General features: G+C 34.3%; 1 protein-coding gene across 1 annotated transcript; it reads right to left on the minus strand.

Annotated features, from left to right (window-relative positions):
• Window positions 1–202: 202 nt before the first annotated feature.
• LOC118190843 (cytochrome P450 2B11-like) lies at window positions 203–23,175 on the minus strand. The gene is made up of 7 exons (XM_035361621.2): window positions 23,057–23,175; window positions 15,690–16,076; window positions 12,254–12,584; window positions 9,198–9,397; window positions 5,802–6,065; window positions 1,119–1,292; window positions 203–459 (listed from the first exon to the last, which is right to left on the minus strand). Exons 2-7 carry the CDS (start codon window positions 16,045–16,047, stop codon window positions 299–301), a joined length of 1,488 nt encoding a protein of 495 aa, XP_035217512.1. The 5' UTR covers window positions 16,048–16,076; window positions 23,057–23,175; the 3' UTR covers window positions 203–298.

The raw sequence follows: 23,175 nt of genomic DNA on the forward strand, positions 1-23,175 counted from the left end.
GGCTTTGCAAAGGAGGCATGTGCAAAGGAGAGAAAAAATACCTTACAAAACTGAAATTATTCGTTTAACTGAAATTATGGAAATGCGGACTTATGATGGTAAAACTATGAATATGATATGTGCTACAAAATGGACATTCTAGTTAGTATACAAAAGTGAAGGTTAGAAATCAAATTCAAAGAAATACAATCTTTCAATGAAATAATCATGAAAAGCAGAATTTTATTAGCGTATACAAGCGAAGGATTTTCTGCAATAAAGTAAAATTGATGTTTCGCTGGAAGTGGGAGTTCTTTTATTATCTCGGAGTTGCGATTATTTTCAACTTCATTGTATACAATCCAGGAATAGAATACTCTTCCTCTTTAGGGAACGATAAGCGAAAGTTTTTGACTACAGTTAACATATAAAGTAAAACCAGAGTCATACTGTATGATTCTCCTATACACGCACGTCTACCTGAAAAAGTAAATAAAGATAACTAAAACAAACAGATTTGTTGTAACTGATATTCAGAGCGACTAAATATTAATTATAATAAATTGCATGTATAAACTAAAAATTATAGGTTATACTGAATCCATAATTTGCTGTAACCGACTCCACGCTAAGTTATACTAAGGATTTTGTGACATAAATTTCCAGATATTACAGAGGGTTTTCACTGAAACTCATATTTAATTTTCATAATTTTTCTTGATCAAATAAAACAATTTCATTCATCAAACACGATGAAATACAGTAATTTACAAGTTTAATATTGGAGATGACCTCCACAGTTAATCCAATGGAAATGTATAACACAGGAAAGAGGAATTACTAATATTATAATTAAAAGAGATATATCGGATTGGCAAGAAAGTATTTTTGGTTTTTTAGTGTTAAATATAATTAATGTTTTCTATACAAAATGAACTGTAATCAGTCAAATACATTCCATTCTGTTCAATGACCTTTTGCCATCTTTCCTGATGACTTCATGATTCCCCGCTCAAGGGGCTTCTCGTCTTTATCAACAGAAGCCCTCTTAATCTTCTTACACGGCTGTAATTAAAAGGTAATAAAATCTACCATTAAAATAGGACAAAAGCTTTTGTTAAACATATTATCGCACTTACCTATTCCAAAGGTAACTGGAAGTTCTGCTTTAGGCTTTCCCGAAGAGGTTAAGTATCTTGATGGATTGAACTTAAATGGATCTTCGAAGGTTTCTGGATCATGGTGAGCTGACCAGAAATTGAGCAAAGTCATGGATCCTTTGGGAATCCTATAACCTCTTAAAGTTGTTTCCTCTGAAATAAATAAATAAATAAAATCTGGGATTTAGAAACTTTTCATTTAAAATTGACAAATTTAAAAACATTTTCAGATTAGAAATTTAAATATTCTAAAAGCAGTTATTAACAACCCAAATACTTTCCTGTTTAAATTAACATACAGTCTATACTTAACGACTGAGAATCAAAACGGGGGGGGGCAATGGAAATGCGCTTGAAGGAAACCTAGCCCTGCACGGCGACCACACAAATAACAGAAATGGGAAAATGCCTTATTGTTTCACCAGAATACAATATCCGATGCGTAAATATTGGTTTTATTTTCACTACAGAAACCGGTCCACTAGTGGCAGAGCGGCAAGTCCCTGAACATTGGTAGTTCGGTTCGAGGCTCGAATCTCGCAAACAGGCTGCTTGCATGGGTGTTTTGGTGGTTTTCCCCATGTGTAATATGTGTACAAACCAGTTTTACTTAGGAAGTCCTCTAAGAAGGCATCTTTTCCCTTAACCAGATAGCCTTCAAGTAACAAAATAAGCCAAAACATAACAGAAACAAAAAAAAAAAAAAAAAATGTAGGCTCAACGGGATAACAGATAAATACATGGTAAAAATACTTACGTAATAGACGATAGCTATACATACAATGCCAAAAGTATAGCTACTTTCTCCGTCCTTTGTGGTGTAATTGAAAGCATAGACGACGCGTATTCGAGAAGCCAAGGATCGTGTCCCGGTGAGGGCACTGCACATTTTTTCACGTCTCCTTCTTTCCCCCCCCCAAAAAATACAGCCCCTTAAACTTGTTTCCTCTAAATAAAGACATAGATGTATACGTCTAGAAAATTTTTCTCGACGTCTACAAAAAAGTATATATACGTGCATCTTGAAATATATCCAAAAAATTAAGCCAATATATTAAAAGTACATAAATCCAGGAATTAAGAGAATTAAATAAAATTAAGAGAATTCAAGTGTGTATTTTTTTAGTTGAAATGAGAATGACTGTAAGTGTTACAATGAATCTAGCGTTTTGTTATTTCAGTGCTTGCATTTTTTTATTTTTAAAGTGTAAGATTCAGAATACATATGATCTGATTATATCCATTGTTAAACTTAAAAGATATATGTGAATAAATTGAATATACTCGTTGTGAATAAGATAAATTTACTCTGCGTGATGAGTAATTCTTGTGTAGACAGTGCACTTAAGAGTGAGCAGTTATTAAATGTGAAATTTAACACTCTAAATGTATACGAATGCAAATTAGTAAATTTCACTTTGAATAAAATTCTGCATTGTTTATTATTATAGAACATCTTTTTCATATAGACTGCAATAAAAAGTGCTGACTTCTATTTACATATATAATTGGTGTAAATATTTTTCTCATACGCATAGTTTTATGTAAAGATTGCATTTAATGTTTATCACATATTTCTTTCTTTATCTTATTTACCATTTATTAAGTAATATTTCACATCGATATTTTTGCGAAGTATCCAGCATGTGTTTGTATTTATTTCAACTAGGTAGGGAAATCTTCATAATTGCCTATATTTCATCTAACTTCGCAATGAAAATTTTCAGAAGCAACCGACGATACTTTAATTATTTTCTATACAAAATTGCGTGGCAGAATATTTTCAACCATCTTACTTAAATCATAAAGCACGCGAAAGGTCATGTGAGATGACAGAAATATCACTGGATGCTCATTGGTCCATCCTAGAAGCCACTCCCTCTGTAGCTATACAGATGTGCACTTCTGAAATATGCGTCCCTGCGAGAGCATTGCACAATTTTTAACGTCTCCTGCTCCCCCCAAAAAAATACAGCCCCTTAAAGTTGTTTCCTCTAAGTAGAGGCACAGATAGGCGATGTATGAATTTACAATTAAAATTAATGCATTTTTGAAACCCTTTGACCAGCAAGGCCGTATATGTACTGTTTAGAAAATGTTTCTCGACGTCTTCAATAAAGTATATACACGTGCATCTTGAAGTATATCCAAAAAATTAAGGCAATATATTAAAACTAGATAAATCCAGGTCTAAAATACCAGAGGCATTTTGGCATTAAAATCCAGAAAATATCTTTCTCATGGCAATTTCGAAAGTAATAAACATACAAAAATTATAGTTAATGACTGTGAATAAAAATCGGAATTTTGCATTCGGAATCAAAAACGGTGTCGTAACTAAAACAGTACCTACCAAGAAAGATTTGTTGATCAGCCACAACCGTATCCTATATCATCTCATAATTCAAAAAATGTGTTTTTCCTTGAAAAAACAGCTCACTTTAAATGGCACTTTTAGAATAGCCGTCTTCAGAATTATTGCTCCATTCCTTTTCTCTGAAACACGGCAACCAAGCGGTTATACTTCTGAACACTGGTAGTTTAATCCGGGTTCAGATCCTGATGAGGGGTTTGAGTGCGTGTGTGCTTTCAGGGTTATCCCCATGCGTAACATGAATTTCCTCGTTCTCCATAAAGGCATCCATATTCTTAAGCTTACCCCACTAACAATTTATGAGTTACCTAGCTTGAAAATTCGATTACTAATTTGTCGCTACCGTTCAAAAGGTGAAGAGAAGAAAGAGAATTGTATTCATTTTGTTGAGGTGGAATACAGAAAAAAAAAAAAAAAAAAAAACATAATATCTAGCGTAATGCTTGAATTTAGAAATTCTGGTACATAGTAACTGTATAAGGTATTTCTCCCGCCTTCTTAGCACGCCTTCGTGGTGTAACGGTTAACACACTCGGTGCGTATTGGAGAGGTCAGAGGTTCGAGTTCCAGAGAGGGCATTACTCATTTTGCACGTCCCCGGCTTCAAATTAACGTAATGTCTCTATAACTGTTTCTAGATTCTTTTTATCTTTCTTATTTCCTTGTTGTTTATAATCCAGTACATGCTCGGCTAATCTTTGGAATATGGTAACAGGTAGTTTGGCGATATTTTGGTAAGGCGATTGAGGTTACTAGCTAGGACTTTAGCAATAATCTGATAAGTACATAGTTCGAATCAGATTTTTTTTTGTCTCAGCGAAATGAGAGATCATGAGACATGTCACGTGACATTTTCCGGAAAATTCCGATCGTGATTTTAGCTAATAAGCACTTAGAAACAATTTCGCTGCTAAAGTGCAGAATCGCCCACTTATTTATTTGGCGCTTTTTACAAGAGTAAGAAGAATTGGATTTTTCTCAATTTTCTTTAACTTTTTAAGAGAAAATAGGTCGATGTGTACATGGATAAAGTCAAGAGTGTGTGCAAGGCTATTTTTGTGCATTTCTGGGATATTTTTTTAAGGGGGCTCATACACCTTAAACCCCTTATGATCTTCGAATATGTGACTGTTGCAAGAATTGAGATAACTTATTTATTTTAAAAGCAATTACTTCCAACTTTTTATGGCTCACTACATAATATAGCTGCTCTCTGAAATCGTAATCAGAAAGTTTGTGTTGCCAAAAATATTGTTATAATTTAATCCGCTTTGGGACAACAATTTTCGTCATGGTTCCATCTTGCGCGCACAGTTTAAAATTATCTGTTGCATTATTTAATTCCATAGTTTATATATAGCTTTTATAACATTTGTAAACTACTGTAAACAAAAAAAAAAAAAAAACAAAAAAAAAAAAAAAAAAAAAAAAACTGAGAATTTCATGTTAAATTTTTATTTTATTTGGAGTTGAGTTTATAAAATGTATTTTCTTAAAAATATACGTAATATTTTCGTACATAAAATTTTTTAATATTAAAATATTCATATTTTTCAGTTAGAAAATAGTGCCCATATAAAGAATTACATCCAATTTCAAGTATGTACCATTAGTCATTTTTAAAATATCATGCGCACAATGTGGAAAAATGACGAAAAATTTTGTCACAGAGCTGATTAAATTACAAAAATATTTGTGGCAACACAAACTTTCTGGTTACTAGTTTCCAAAGCAGCTATATTATCTAGTCAGCTGTAAAAGCCTGGATGTTATTACTTTTAAAATAAATAAAATATCTCAATTCTTGCAACAGTCACATAATTCGAAGCTCATAAGGGGTTTAAGGTGTATGAACCCCTTAAGTGAAAATATATCGACGTGTACATGGACACCGCGTATGTGCAATTCTTAAGAACGCGCGAAGCAGTGGGCGATTCTGCACTTTCTCTCAATTTCGCACCTAATCTTCGTCATGATTAATCACTTTTGTTCCATAAGTTTTAGCATAAGCATAATTCGGCTACCAGATTGTTGGAAAAAGTGTTGAGTTAAAAAAAAAAAAAAAAATGCCGCTACTTCGAGAAAACAAAATGGCGTCAAAAAAAAAAAATAGCAGGTTGCTGTAGCAGGGTTGGTCGCCAAAATTTCGCCAAAAAAGCGCCAAGTTACCATATTGAGAAGATTCACCACATGCTCTAATCATATAAAGTACAACCTACATTATACAGTTCCATGTACAGTCAAATACAGACTTGATACTTTTTAAATGTAAATTTTCCTTTACTTACTTGTACACACAAGACTGGGGAGAAAAGGCAATAAATTCGATGTTCTTGAAAGCTCATACATGAAGGCGTTCGCATAAGGTAACTTGCTTTTGTCCTCTAAGGTTGGATTCCTGTCCGTGCCAACGACGTCTACCAATTCCTTGTATATCTTTTCTTGTTCTTCTGGATGTTGTACCAATGCAAGAAATAATTTTGCAACAAAGATTACAATAGCTTGGTGACCATCTCCGAAAAACTGAGCAAGTGAGCCAGCCAAAGCTTCTTCTGTTGAAGGAAAGCAAACAAACAATATAAACAGATATTACTGTTGGAGATACAATTTTGAAATAAAAAAAATCTGATGTGTACACCGCATGACTTCCTTGTACGGAATATTAAATTACACGCATTTTTTCTTGCATTTCATTTAAACTTATTTTATTGAATTAAATCGACTTCGTCGATAGCGCATAAACCACAAGAGAATAAATGCATTCTTTAGCAGTCCTGTATACAAAATTGCAATGTTCTGAGGCTTCTCGTTTTTGAGTTATGGGAGATATATGCGTACGTACAGACACCACGAAAAATCCTCTTCAGAATTCATTTTAAAGCAGTTTTATAATTTTTTTGGGGAGGGAAAAAGTCTTTTATTCTGTCCTTACGTACAGATGTCAGGCAGAAACATCGTTAAATTGCATTCGATAACGGTCAATATGTTGAAATGTACTGCCTGAAACTTTTCGCGATTACAATACTTCCTTTTTACTTATTACAAGGAAGTAACAAAACGTGAGGCAAAGAAAGCTCGGGAAACTGTAAAGGAAATTTACCTTAGGTTATAAACCCCTTTTTTTCCTCCTTTCAGCATACTTTCGTGGTGTAACGGTTACACACTCGGCGCGTACTTGTGGATCCAGGGTTCGAGTCCCGAAATGGGCATTGAACATTTTTCACATCTCCTTAAAAAGAACCTAATGAATCCACAATGGTGACCAAACTAAAATGTGGTTAAAGATAACTCGTCACCACCAGGACTTGGCGACTGGTTCCCCTAATTCCCACTCGCCCTTTAAGAGGGGTATATAAAATATTTTCTCCCTCCTTTCAGCATGCCTTCATGGTGTAACGGTAGTCCACGCGGAGCGTATTCGGGGGGGGGCAGGGTTCGAGTCGCGGCACATTTTTCACGGCCCCTTCTTCAAAATAGCCAAATGGTTTTGCAAGATAAAAATAGTAAATTAATATGCATATTACGAATCTAGATTTATTTACGGCATTTAATTTCAGATTCAATGCACTAATTTATAGCAACAAAAAAGGCTTGGAAAGATTTACGGTTAAACGTTTTATACTTTCACTACTTTTTATATAACAGTATTATTTTTGTCTTTGAAAGAAAAATTTTGAGAAGTATTTTTGGTGGCATAAAATGTAACAAAATCTGGAGAAGAAGAACTAACTCTGAACTCTATAAATCCTTTAAAGAAATATATATAGGGAAATATATAAGGATTCAGAGAATTAAATGGGCAGGACACCTGTGCAGAATGGATGAAAATCGAGTAACTAAAAAGATCTTCTTGGCCAGACCATTCGGCACCCGGAAAAGAGGTAGACCCAAACTTAGGTGGCTGGACTGCTTGGAAACAGACTTAAGAATTTTAAAAATAACCAATTGGATGTCCATGGCCAAGGATAGAAGAGCTTGGAATTCGATTCTGAGGAACGCAAGGGCTCATTCTGGGCTGTCTGGCCATTGAAGAAGAAGAAGAGGAACTTTTTATATGGTACATATGTCATCAAAATAACATTATTTTGATATTTAGAAAAGCATACTGAAAGAGGTGCTTAAGTCCAGCTAATATGCAAAGATGTGACAAAACCTATATGTGCGTTTTGAATTGATGGAACCCATAAGGATCCCAAGGGTAGTTATAGTGTAAGCTCTGCCTTAATAAACTAAGCAATCCCTCAGTTTTCAAGATCTCCCAAGCTATCCAATATGTGCCAAAAAGAAGTGGTAGTAAAAGGAACCAACTACGTTCTCCGTCTCATATTGACCACCGAGGTATAGACAGGCTATAGCATTTTTTATTAGACATAAGAGTACTGCTTGAAAATCTTCTGTTGATAATCACATATCTCTACTCTTTTAAAATGCAATTTTTGATAAATTCATATTCATGAAATTTACAGAGCTATTAGGAAAGCAATATACATTTCCAAAAATATATATAGAAAAGAAATACAATAAAAGATATCACGATGAAACTTGGAAGTGATATGCGAATGCAGATAAGAAATTGACATCCTGCATTTTAGAATTTAGAAAAACGTAATATCCTATTGTTAGCTTGGGTGGATGAAGAAGCTTTGGGAATTTTATAGAGAAGGATTTTGCGTTGCATACTTGCTGCGGTCCAAGTGAATGAATGGCCTTGTGTAGAAGATCTCATTTGGAGATATACAAGATCTACAGACAACCTGATGTACAAAATTCTTCAAACTACAAAGACTTAAATGGGCTGGTCATCAGGCCAGAGCTTGAAGATCGATGTTGGCAGAAAGTCTTTCTAGCAAAACTCATGCGAACCAGGCCTCGGGGTAAACCCCCAGTGAGATGGATAGATTGTGGTGAAAATGACTAAACCTTCTAAAGGTCAACAAACCTGAAGGCAATTGCCAATAGTAGAGTTGGCCCACCCTGGGTTGTCGAGCGAATGAAGATAAATTTCCTCTTTTTATTCAAAGACAATGGAGCTCTAAATGACAAATTCTAATTCCGCTCCACATTATGGCAGACAGCAAGTATCAAAGTTCTATAACTAAGACAAAGTATAGAACTGAGTAAGCAATTGGTCATTCCAGATCAATTCCAACAAAATTTATTTCCCCGCCAAAATCATCCAGCATTCTCTGCAAATGAAACAAAATTTGACATCTAGCCAAGCAGAATCCTCAGACGATACCCAGTAGCATATACAGATTGTTAAAAATTTGATAACAATATGGAGCAGCGGATCTGATTGAGGTACTTGCAGAAAATCCAACTACATAGCAGTGGCACCTTTAGAACAACACCAATGTTTTCCAGGCAGAATTAACAGAAACAAAAGCATCAGTCTCCTGTTGTACGGGCCAACGGACATTACTTAAAAAACATCCCACGTAATATTTCCGTATACATTCTTTGTTTCGGTAGTTCTAAATTCCTACTCATCGAATATTTCTGCTGCCCGACAGCAGTATTTCTGAGCATTTGCTCCAGTTAAGATTACATTTTAGTTTTAAAGTTTGCCGTAAAATTTACATTAGTTTTTTCTTTCAGAAGGTATCGTTATCGGAGAAAGAGCATAAAAAGAAATCAATAGAACGCTAACTTAGTTAAACTTAAACCACAAAATATCACAATACTTGTAAAATATTCAGCAGTATGATCGCCCTTCCTCCTTCGTTCGTTTCGGTCTTTCAGAAAAGCATCGATTATGTTCCGGGTGTGATTTTCATCCAGGGTCTTCTCGTGGTGGTCTATGACTTCGAATAGGATAGCTTTCATTTGTATCTGGGAGTCAATAGGCGCACGACAACCGGGAACGAATGGTATGACGAAATATCTGAAAAAGTAGAAACAAAAAATAAAGCTTAGATTAAAATAATACGGCAAACAAATATTAATATAGAAGTCAAACAACAAAAATCTACGCTTTAAATTTCGTGTTAAAGAGCACGAGGCATATGTTAGGAAAAAGGAAACACTAAAGTACTCTGTTGTTCAGCATTGCTGGACCGATAATCCCATTTTCCATTTCTCTGCAGCCAAAACTATTCAAAAAGCATCTTTCATTGGTGAATCAGATTTTCTAGAGGCGCTTCCCATTTAAGAAAACTTTCTGTTGTAGTTAACGACCGTAATTCCAATCCATCTTTAACTTCAGCCTTTAAGGAAATTATTTTTTTATTTTTTTGTTTTATCAATAGATGGCGCCAGTAGCTTAACTTCGGTCCAACCATTCTTATCTTATCTCGTTGATTTGAAGTTTGGCAGCTGAGAATGCTGCTTCGGTAAAACTAGTCCTTTGAAAATTTGAAAATATAACGCTGATTTTTGTTGTTTGACTTCTAAATTAAAAAAATAAGCTTTAACCGAAAATTATTGAAGAAAAGTAAATTTAAAATTTGGATATCTGATGCAGCGTTGGTAAATATAATATCTTCTAAGTATGACCGTGTACTGTGATGTAGCAACTTTATTAATACTAATATGAAGTATATTAGAACTAATCGTAGAAACCAATTTAAAAAGTAACTATTATTTAAACTATTATTTTAATATAAATAAACATCGGTACTGAATGTTCACGTCTCTAAAACGACCACTTCCACAAAAGACCTAAATTATCTGAAATCATGGATGTTCGCTTTAGAGAAGGTTCACTGTAATTACACTTAATCTCTCGAAGACTAGGACCTACTAGGAACTTTAAGCAAGAGATAAAGGCATATTCCCTGTCACGAACTTCACAGCAATGCGATAGTAGAGAAAATATTACGTTTATTCAAAATTAGAAACATGAGAAATCTCCTATGCACTGTCTGGGATTCAAACCATGGATCTACCAGTTGCTGGTGACATGTTCTAATCACTCACACCACAAGAAACGCATAGGGGATTGTGGTAATTGTTTATAATCCCCCCCATTTGAAATGCCAGTGGAGGTGCAAATCCAGTAGCGACAAACTATCCAAATTCTACGTTCCTAGAAGAAGACAAAAAATGAAAATAATCTCTCAGCTTTCAAACTAAGGATCTTTCAACTATTTGCTGGACGAGCTAACCTATGTAAAATTTTTAAAAAGTTTATTTTATATCATGAGAGCATTCACGGGAAGATGCGATAATCCATTGTAAGAGTAACTGGCAATTTTCCTGCTGGGGCAGTAAAGAAGAAATTATATAAAAGTAATCTTCGTATACTTCAGAAGTAGCCGGTTTCAATTCTATCACATACGCGGAGGAGAGCTTTGTTAAAATACATAAGAGTGGACAATCGTGCGGAAATGTCATTGAAGTCCCTTTCAAATATTTTGTAGAGAAATCAGGATGAAGTAAATTTTAATGTTAGTACAAAAAATTTTTTCGAATACCTTTTTACAAAAAAAAAAAAAAAAAAAAAAAAAAAAAAAAAAAAAAAAATTCATGGTGTTTTTAAAACCTAAGATTAGAATGTAGAGTTCCTCACTTTGGAAATCTAAGTTAATGTTGGAAGGGAAGAACCTAAGAACTGATAAGCGAATAATCGTTTGCGTTCGGTGACAAGAAACAACAAGATAGAAAGGTAACTAACCCTTTATTATTCCAATAAGATTTAACAAAACTCCTCCTGGGAGTGTACAAGCAAAGCCCGCACTTGGACGTGAACTTAAAAGACTAAGAATTAAAATAAAACTAAGATTAACTAAAGAAGTATAGCCGAAGCTATCAAGGTTCAAATCGAGCTGGCCCCTTAACTTATTTGCTTACGAAGCTTAGCAAGGGCCTGAGTACGGCCGAGCATAATAACAGCTTTGAGAGAGAGAGAGTGGCCAAAAAGGCAGACGCGCTTAAATCAGAAACTCTGATTCTCTCTGACTCAGTAAGTAACTTCGTGGTTTAAATACCGCTCCTCCTCATTAAATATTCAACAAGATTCTAAAACAACGTTCTGACCGGAAGTAGTAAGTTGAAGTTAAGAATTTGACAGGAAAGGAACTTTAACTTAAAATTTAACTGTTAATAAAATTAACATAATCCTTACAAGAAGATTAAATAATCAACTAAAATTCGTTAAAAATGGTAGTAATGAAATTTTTCCTGTAGTTATAAAGTTCTTATTGTTTTAAATAATTAATTAGTTTATGATTTAGGGGTTGTACTATCATTTCTGTCTTCCGTTTCCCTAAAAGAATGTAAGTTAGTTCGAGAGTTCTAACGTGCGATTTTCAGGCTGTAAGACACGGCGTGTTTCTGCTTCTTGAGGTTACGTTGCTATGCTAACTACCTCAGATAAGATTGTATTATTCGGCTTTGCATTAGAGTTGCTGGCATTTAAACTGTTACAACAGTAAGAAGCTTGAGCCAACTTCGCGTTAAATCCTTTTGTGTACTGACCCACCAGCGGCCGAGCGGTAAAGTCGCTGAACACTGGTAGTTCGGTCCGAGGTTCGAATTCCGCGAACGGGCTGGCTGCATGGACGTTTTCATAGTTTTCCCCATGTGTAACGTGTATACGAGCCAGTTTCCCTTAGGAAGTCCTCCACGAAGGCATCCCTCCCTTTAGGCAGATAGCCCTCGTGTGCTTTGCCATAATTAAATACACCAACACCACCTTTTGTGTACTACTTGGCTACTAAGTTTTAATTTGAAATGTTTCACATTCATTGAAATATATTCAGTTATTTAAGTTAAGAGTGAATTTAAAACCAAAATTTACTTTGCTATAGTTCCATAAAGAAGAGTATAAGTTCCAGCCAAGATTTCAAGTGCAATTATGAAATGATCAATTAATTTACGAAAGTGCTCCATGGAGATACCATCTTCTCCGAAGAATGTGCAACGCGCTGTATTCATGAATTTATTATTCACAATCTCAACAATATCGACAGGTTCACCATTTAGGCTACGCAAGTCTTTGATAGTGGAATCGATGGTATCATACACTTCTGTCACGTTATCTTTCATGGATATCAAGCCATTAACTTTGAAGTTATTAATGAAGAATTTTCGAAGAGTCTTCCATGCTTCATCATTGGTAAGAAAGATACCTGTAAGGAAATTGCATGACATGAAACATATCCATAATCATATATTAAAAGATGTCATCAGAAATGAAAAGAAATAATATTAATAATGAAGTACTGCTGAACTTAATTAATTAGAAGGGAATATAATATAAATTATGGCTAATTATTCAAGTAAGTAATAAACAACTTAAGCTGTTTTGTGAACTGCTTATAAAAAAAATAAAAACTACAAATATTAAAATCCGAAAATTTAAGGCATCTGAATAAAATTCTAGGATTACATAAATAAGTAATTCAACCTAAGTCAGGAAATTCTATAAAATATCTTTATCTAAATCAGGAAGAACATTTTACATTTTTTGGAAGTAAAATCGGTCATCTGCAATGAAAGATTGACAGCGGCTGTATAAATATTGAAAACTTTGAGGAAAACATTCTTTAAGAACAGCAGAAAGAACTTTCACAACATGCACTGAATGTCTAGTATTTCCGAAAATTGCTCTCGCTCGAAAAGGATGGTTTCGGTAGCGAGAATACAGGTAAACCTGCGGAATCAAGATTAGCCACTTTCCAGTTTTGCCCGAACTGGAAATGGCACGGGCAACATTTTTTCTAGTCTAATACACTTATTTGCCTGAATTTTTTTGTTTGTTTAGTGTGTAATGTTTCTAACAGATGGACACATTATAGAAAAGACCTACTGCGGAAGGATTTTTGCTGTCTCAGACACAAAAGGGAAAAAATCACATTTCATTCTTTAATATCTTAATTATCTTTCACATTTTATTCTTTATCGTCGGGAAAAACCCTCCAATTATTTTGAACCGATTCAAGAAAGATTCAGAATTTGGAATTCAAATACCGACTCGAAGTTTAGAAAAGCTGTCTTCGTCCTGTAAATAATAATCTATACAATATTAACTTTCCAAGAAAGCAGAAAATCTTACGAAATGATGGACATGTTATTTAACCAGAAGACAGCAAATTTCAACACTGATGAAGAAAACCGAAGTTATTTGAATTAATATTCATTTGATTTTTTTAGAATTCGTTTACGTACAGATGAAATCTACTAATGGCTGAGTCAAGGAATACCGAAGATTTTATCAATAAAGAAATGGCTGCTGAAGAAAATGATGATAACAATGCTTTTGATGACGAAGATAGAACTGCTATTCGAAACTGTTTCAATATTTTATAAGTGCACTTGGAACTTTGACGCATTGTCTTCAAAATACTGATGTATATCTATATGCATGACTATCGTGACTATGTCCGAGTATTATGACATACACTGATGAACCAGAAAAGGGTTCGTTTTTCACACGTTATAAACAAGATCAATAATTAATATTGGCAACATTTTTAGAAAATATAACTGCTTGTACAAAAGATTTATGCATATTAAATTAATTTAAGTATAATATACAGGGTGTATCAGTACAGTGTTGACAAATTTTCACGATAGACACTTAGACGATGGTAAATCACATAGGAATGCATGGTAGGAAACCCTTTCCTGGCGCTTTAGTGACGACACAAATTTCAAGAAATAAAAGACACGAATGGAGTGAGGAAATATGTTTATTATTCGGAGTACAACAAAAGCAACGGAACATAAAGAGGCAACGATCATCATCAAAGAATGTGTTCGGAATTACAACCCGGACCGTGATGCGGCAACCGTGCGTCATGCATTTTCCATGCGATCTTCCATTTCTGATGCAGATCTTCCATGCGATAGAGAAGTGAGGCCTGCATCACGGTCCGAGGTCGTAATTTCGAACATCTTCTTTAATGACGATCGTTATTTGTTTTTGTTCTTATTTGTATATTTCTGCAGCACTAAACATAATAAAACATGTTTTGTCTTTCATTTCACTGCTTGCGTCCTTCCTTTTTTGCTTTTTGTGTCGTCAACTACCGCTACAGGAAAGCGTTTCCAACCACACATTCCTATGTGATTTCCCATCGTCTATGTGAACTCTATCTCTCCTAGAAGTTTGTCAACGCTGTGCTAATACACTCTGTATACTCATTTCTACTCATTTTTATTATCCTAAATATACATACTCATTTTATTAAACGTTGATAAAACGCAATTGTCGTTAAGCATGTAATAATTTTGGAATTGTAAAATGATCTCGGCTATTCCTATGTCTTATTTATATCCTTTCCCTCTTGATGCCTTTAATGTCAAATAAATGAGAGATGACTAGGTATATATTCCATCTTCGTGACAGGAATTGTATTAATTACGCAATGGTGTTTCGTTTAGCTTTTACGAAGTAAGATGTTTTAATGTAACGAACTGCAAACCTTAGAAGTATATGTGTGCACCTATATTACAAGGTGTGTTCGAAACGTTCGGTGATTGGTCTCATAATTAAAAAACCGCGCCGGTTAGGATCTTGCACTCACGCAGACGCAGTGAGAGAAATGTCATCTAGCGCCATCTAACGGCCATTTTGCAACATATAAGAGGAAGCGCACGCTATGAGCAGTTTAACACAGTCAGTGTGAGAAAGATTGTCAGTGTGACATGGAGCAACGCATAAACAAAGTTTTGCTTCAAGTTAGGCAAAACCGCGACGGAGACACATGACATGTTAGTGAAAGTTTACAGTCAGGAATGGACAGTGGAATCTGCTCCATGACAACGCCCGGCCGCACACTGCGATCCGCGTAACCCAATTCCAACCAAAGGCACCACGTTCCAGTTTTGGATCACCCTCCATATTCTCCAGATCTGGCTCCCGCAGACTTCTTCCTGTTTCCCCACCTCAAAGGAGTTCTGAAAGGCCAACACTTTTCCGACATTACTGAGATCCAACAACGTGTGACAACGGTGTTTCGAGCCATACCGAAAGAAGCGTTTGCAGACAGTTTCCAGCAATTGTACACCCGATGTCAAAAGTGTATTGTTGCTAATGGCGAATACTTTGAACCCCAGTAAAGCTATTTTGCTTGTTTCTCTTGTGTCCTTTTTTTTATGGTAAAATTCACCGAACTTTTCGAACACACCTTGTATATATTTCATACGTACTTACGTATACAGTCAAAATGTTATTCTAGTTGTTGCAAAAAATGAAAAGCAAGATCATGAAAAATCTGGAACATAATTACCATCACCAAACAAAGGACTTAGTGCATTGTAATCCCTGGATCTTCCGGTAAAGTACTCCGAATTATTAACATAGACTTCCCGTATAGCTTTCACACTTCCCAGGTTGATAAATAGTTTACCAGCCGCTCTGAAGCTGGAGATGTCTCCATACTTCCTTACGTATTTATCCAGCTGCAGATGCAAATCTTCGTCCTTCAGAAATGGATAAATACCCAATATAGGAACTCCGGTGGGACCTGGTGGTACATTTCTGTCTCTTGTGATGTAAAATATGAACCCTAAAAGAACAGCTATCGCAGTGATTGTAAGTGAATAAGGAGATGCAACCAGAACACCTTCAACATAATCAGAAATCATCTTCGACTTTCAGATAGCATAAAAAAAACCTGAAAAAAAATATATTCCCCATGAAACACGGAAATGACTTATAAATATATATGGTCTACCAAGAAAATTCTCTCCGTTTTGGATGCGAAGAAAAATAACACATTTTCCATATCTTTAATAATATTTATTGTACAGTGTAATTTCTATCGTTACGTAGCGAGCGGGAATGGTAATTTGTATGTTTCGTTTCTTAGAGGCGAAGAACTCAAGTAATGCTTGGGTGACATCTGCTAAAGTTTTGAATTTTTTGCCTTCACAAAATTTTGCAAGGAAAGAAACAAGTGATGATCGGAGGGTTGTAGTTATGAGGAGTATGGTAGATGCGGCAGAATTTCTATGACTAGCTCTACGATTTTTTGACAACTTGCCAAAGCAGCATGTGATCGGGCATTATCATGAATGCAGTATGAGGCGCTTTCTAATGAACATCCCTGGCCTTGTTTCTTTGACCTCCATAATCCATTTACTTTGAGTATCTTTCCGGATTGAGCTTTTCGTGAGGTTTGAAAAGCTCTTCCTGGCTGTCCCATCAGCATCCTCAAGCTCCAGCGCAGTTTAGAGGTGAAGATGACAGTTTGTTTGGGCTGACAGTATGCACTTTTAGCAATGATATTTTCGTAGGTAATCAGCTTCTCATCATCAGTTATCATCCGGTCCAAGAAAGGTTCGTTTATGTTCCAATCAATCAGAGCTATGCATATGATGACTCAACCGTGCAAAATGTTTTCACTCAACTCATGAGCAACCCATTTGGAATGTTTAGAATCCAATACTAGTTTATGAATCTGGTTCGTAATGGTTTGTTGAGTTGAATTGAGCTTTTTTTGCAATCTCCGAAGTTGTTAAAAATGATCTTTCTCAATCAATCATTGTCTTAATAATATCGTCATCGATTAAAACTTATCGCTTGCCTTATCATTAAGGTCGAAATCACCTACCTCAAATTTTTTTTAACCATTTCCTGAATGGTTCAGAAGTGAAACTGCGTTTCCAGCAAAAACTTTCTTTAAATTTCAACACGCCCCTGTGGCATTTCTTTCTTGTTGGAATTTGTACAAAATACAGTGGCATAAATTAACTTCTCAGTAGCCATATTCATACGATCGTATCTCAATAATGATTGAGACACTTTTGTTTTCGTTAATTTAGAACAACACGTATGCATTTTACCTACACGTGCGTAAAACGTAACTTTACGTAATAAGTTTACGTATACGTAGATCATAATGAAATTTTTTTAACATAGGGTAGGAAATAAAGCGCGACTTTACGGTAACTTGGGAAAACAACTTTTCTTTTTTGTCCAGTAAATCCAGTAAACTAACTAAATTAGGTTGATTTGGTTGGCTATTTGAATAACGGCAAAGATTACGATGGTTGTCTGCCCAAGGGAAGGAATGTCTAAGGAGAATAGGATCGTATTCATGTTACACACCGGTTAAAACATTAACCTTAGAATAAGTCAAAACTCTATCTTTTGATTCGAGTTAAAACAGGATTACTTTATCCTGCTGTTACGAAATGTACAGTCACGGTGAGATAGCTTCCTCGCAAAGCATGTTTAGGGTTGCCATAAAATGGTAAGGGAAGTAGGGTTGCCACATTTGGCGAGAAGTCGCCCATTTGGCGACAAAATTCGCGATATGATATGGACAAATGGAGAACCTTCTGGAACGAATTTTACCGGTTTAGCCCAGAATGTTCTCGAACACAAGCCGAAAGCTATATAAACCCTGCTGGTGCACAGTCAGGGAGAGTGTGCCTCGTCGAGAGGGGTGTGTCTGCCTCGTCTAGCGAGCTGATAGTCAGTCACTGAGCGAGTGTCTCGAAGTCTAGCGCCGAGTGGGTCGTCGAATGCATCGAGAGAGTCTTTTAGTGTATCGCGAATTGATGCATCGTCGAGTTTTGCCTTAGACTGTGCTGTGTCGACAGCTATACTCTTTTGTATCGTCGAGTGCATCGCTAGTTGTAGCGTGGAGAGTCTCGAGAGTACGTGGAGTTCCGAGAACGACCGAGCAGAGTCGGAAGCTGTGCTCGGGTGCTTTGCAGTGAAGCTGTCTCCACCGTTATTGCCCGACAGCGTGAAGGCTGTGGCGCTGAACGTGTCAGCGTGTTTATAACAGTTCGGCGACTGTGAACGAGATTTTGGAGCTGTCCTGATTAATACCGGCTAATAAAGTGTGTTTCGATATTTCATCAAGTAGTGTCGTCGTTATTCACTCCAAATCCACACGAACCCCGTACGAACGTGAAGAAAGAAAATAACGTAAGAACTGCTGTCAGAAGAATAAAAAAACGCAACGATAATCCTGCCTTGTTGCTTAAATTTTCGGCCGTAAGTAAAACGTAAGTTGGAGCTTAACGTAAGAAAGCGCTCGCTTTCTTTAGCATTTCTTTTTGCAATGATAAAGAGAGGCAGCCATATATATATATATATATATATATATATATATGTGTGTGTGTGTGTGTGTGTATTTGTGTGTTTTTAATGAACACGTGCAAGCGTGTTGAAATTTGAAATAACATTAACTTGTCTAACTAACTTATATTAGTTTAACTTAACTAATATTAGTCTATATTGCAGACAGAATTTTCTGGTAGACCTAAATATATATATAAAGAAACTTATACAAGAAAGGTATGGGCTCAAAAAATTTTGTACTACATAAATAAAAACAGAAGTGTATGTACACTGCACAAAAAAAAAAAAAAGAAAAAAAAGGGGGGGGGAAGCTCTATACCTCCTCTTCTACTGAGCCCGATTGACGAAATTCAAATTCCGTTTTCCATGTCTCGAAAGAGCGACTTAGGATATATATTAGATTTATATACAGCATTATTCTAACATAGGTATTTTGACATAATATCGACATTTTCTGATATGACATGCCAATTTGTTTCCATATTTCAATTCTACGTCTCAAATTATGGCATAATATTAAATTTTATAAAATTTGTTGCGAAATTTATGGAGAAATTAAAACATTTATCTTGTTCCCATTTTTTTTTCAATTTACGCCAAGAGTAATTCACTTGGCGAACTTCTTAATTTATAGCAACCTATTTTTCTTTAATTAATTTTAATCATTGCAGACGAGTGGAAAAAATGTCATCGTTCATAATTTCAAATAATTTTAACAAAGTGCATAAATCACATATTTGTCGTTATTATCGTTTATAGCAAATATACCAGAAAACGCGCCAGTGTGCAAATTCACATATATCCTAAGAAATTTTGAATAAGAATACTCTAAGTTTTTGCAGGTATGCTTAGAAATACATCTGCTTTAAGATAATGGTAAAAATTTTATAGGTTATAATTCGAAATGGTTTTCAAAAAATTATTTAAAAATATAAATTTTAAAAATGTGGGTGAGTTTTATTTAGAATGAACCTAAATTTCGATACGTAAAAATGAGAATCAAATAAATTTAATAAAAAAGAGATAATAAATATATACAAGATTCAATTAACGTGGAGATGCTAAAATTTTGAGAGCTAATTTTTTAAAAACTACTCGTGCGAGTTTTACAAAACGTAGCAGTTTGGCATAATTTGAGTCATGGAATCGAAATATGGAAAATAAATCATATGCTATTTCAGAAAAAAAATCCAATTTTGTGTCAAACCTATATTAAAACAATGCTATATATAAATCTAATACATATCCTAAGTCGCGTTTTCGAGATATGAAGTAGGCCAACCAGCGGCCGAGCGGTAAAGTCGCTGAACACTGGTAGTTCGGTCTGAGGTTCGAATCCCGCGCGGTCTGGCTGCATGGGTGTTTTCGTGATTTTCCGCATGTGTAACGTGTATACGAGCCAGTTTCGCTTAGAAAGTCCTCCACGAATGCATCCCTCCCCTTAGGTAGATAGCTCTCGAGGCTTTTCCGTAATTAAATAAACTAACCTAACCTTTCGAGCTATGAAAAACGCAAGTTGAATTTCGTCAATCGGCCCAGTAGAATGGGAGATATAGAACTGTCTCCCCCTCCCCCCTTTTTTTGTTGTTTTTTTACGCAGTTTAGAATTATAAAATCATTTTCCAAATAAGAATCGATGCATTCTAAACGGAGGGCTCATAATCAATGAATAAACATTTAAAATTTTTATTATTCAGTTATATTCACAAACCAAACTTTTACATTTTAAATATAAATATAGTCTATATTGTAGTACGCAATGGTCTTAAACAGCCAGTCGGCCGCATGCACGATCCAAAAGCAGCTGACTCACCAAAATCTTTTCTAGCAAAATTAAAAATTTTTCTTTAACAAAACAAACAATATTTTAAATTTCGTTAACTAAGTATATTTCACATAAGCAATAATAATGATAACGCAAAGGGGTTAACTTCAGATCTGTATTTATTTTCTTTTTGAAATCTAAAAGTTGTTACAAGCAAGCCAATTTTTCCTCTTAGAGTTTGCAACGTTAGAGTTTGTTTTGAACGATGCCTTAGAGTTGTTTTAAAGGAAAAAACAATAACCTTGAATTACCTTAATTTATTTATTAGGCAACCACTCATTGCATATTACAAATAACGTTAAATATTGCAAGTTTTGAAATTAAATATTTCGATCAATTTTTATTGTATGGGAGTCAAACGTTTTAGTCTGAAGGAGCTTTGTCCCTGAAGGACTATTGTTTTCGTTTTGCACTTTTGAATCACTATAAATGTCCGTTTCACTTTTCAAACTGTTGCCACCCAATGTTAGAGTACTGCATTATATATTTGAAGAAATTAAATAATGAAAAATCTGCATAAATGTAGGTATATTTCTCGCATTGTGATGAAACAACGGTACCTAGAGCCATCGAATTTTGAATGCCGTAATCCTTCTACGAATATGGGCATGTAGAAGACCAATTTGAAATTTGGAATTTGTTTTATTATCGATTTCATATTTTGTAAAACTTTAACGAATTTTTGATTAACAAACTCAAGGATTTCAAACCGAGCAAGGCAACACTCTACGGAGGGGGGGAAACCTTTTATCTCCAACGCGCGGAACTGTGTATCGGAAATTCTAAAGCTATGCTCATTTTGAACTTATTTTGCGACATTGCTATTGAACTGAATTTTATGTTTTAAGTGCAAAGAAAATTATATTTAATAAATAAAGGTGATACACAAAACGTTAAAAAACGTCCCTCTGGATGTAATTTAAAATCTGAAACCTTTCAGATTTTTTAAATTAGTTAATTAAGAATAAAGAATTTTTAAACATAACACATCGCTTAAGCTATTATTCTGACATTAGTCATTTCAGTTTTTGTAAAAGGATGTATATATAAAAGGTATGTCAGTTTTAGTAAAGGCCTTCTAGGCAAAACTATTGCGTTAAATCAGAAGTTTGGACAAGCTTTTATACAATGGCCAATAAATACAAAGCTTTTATACAATGGTATTTGGACAAGCTTTTATACAATGGCCAATATTAAAATTTTCCTAAACATGTATAGGGAGGGACCTTAGAAACGCGTAGAAAGTTAGATTTCGTATTTTAAATTACTAATTCTTTAAAACTTAAAAATATACAAACATAAATCTTTGCCTTATTTAAAACAGTTTCGTAGGTGGAAATTTATGTCTACAACTAAGAGTTGAGAAATAAAAGCCTGGGTGTAGACTTAGTGGACACGGCGCATGCATACATTCAGTTTTAATTGGTAAATTACACAATACCAATTAAATTAAATACTACTAAATTATATTATATATAGCACTGCATTATAGCATTGCACTAGTACATAAAACAATGCAAAAAATATCATAAATACTAGTTTCATGTCTAAATTTAATGTGAAAACAGCTATGTTAGGTATGTTTTCAGGTAATGCATTTCAGCATGTACTGTCTTATGGCTCCTATTTAGAAATTTAAAAAAAATTCTTTATATCGCTGTAAACCGCGGATAACCGAATCAGCAGATATAGAAGACATGACAGCACTTACACATGGTCGTATTTTCTAAATTTTGAGAAAAATATTAGAAGTATTCGCATTGTCATATACTAGCTAATAGAGACTTGTCACTAAGGCATAAACTTCTTGAACAAGCCCGCTCTTCTTCCTGAAATGCATTAGAAGTTTTCTTTTTAAAATCCCGTCAAATGTTTAAACAGGTTCTGAGACATTATTTATTCTTTTGGAAACAGCTCAAAGGTTACACATTATGTTCTTATATAAATCACAAAATTCCCAATTTTCTTACTTTCATGAAACATGCCTACTAATTTACATTATATAGATAAATGTCATGTATTTTCGTTTTAAGATGTTTTTCAGATTTCTTCAAAAGTAAATAAAACGAATAAAGCTCATATTCATAAAATCTAAATTCAGTCCATATATGCATATTTATTGTCAAGAAATATAAGAAATAATACTACAAAACTGATCTTTCTCTGTGCATTTTTCTGTAAAAATTAATCCAATTAAAATATTTTAGAAACATTAAAAATAATTCAAGCTTGAAGAAATTGGAAGTTTTAAGTAAGAATATGAAATATCAAAATGCAAATTTTTAAAAAAATACTTATTCGTTTGAAAAAATAGAAACTTTTGGAGGGATTAATTTAATTCTGGAAAAAAAAAGAGTGAAAAGAAAAATGAAGAATAATGGACGAAAATAATTTTAAAAATGAAAATAAAAAAAAGCGTATAAATAAAAGTAAAATTTACGTTTGCGAAAAAAAAAAAAAAAAGAATTAAAAAACGAAACAAAAATTTACTTTTGATTAAAAAAATAAAAATGGAATAAGGATATATATTTAAAGTCACAAGAAGAAACTAAACATAAAATGTGCGAAAGCAAAATAGTAAAACGTAAAAAATAAAAAATATTTTTGTAAAATAAAGAAATAAATAAGAATAGAAAGATAGACAAAATTATTAAACTAAAAATAAAATTAAAAACTTATGCAATAGGAAGGAACAAATAATATATGCTTGAAACAATAAAAAAGAAACATACTTCGGAAGCAAAAAACTACTCTTTAGTGACACCACTCTTGAGTGACGAAATTCATGCTGATGCATATGAGACGGTCGCCTGATCTTAAGCGCCATCTTATCTTAACCAACACAACCTGC

The sequence above is a fragment of the Stegodyphus dumicola genome, chromosome 8, assembly GCF_044657685.1.
Source record: "Stegodyphus dumicola isolate Sdum_Otavi_A_Nest chromosome 8, ASM4465768v1".
Lineage (NCBI taxonomy): Eukaryota > Metazoa > Arthropoda > Arachnida > Araneae > Eresidae > Stegodyphus > Stegodyphus dumicola.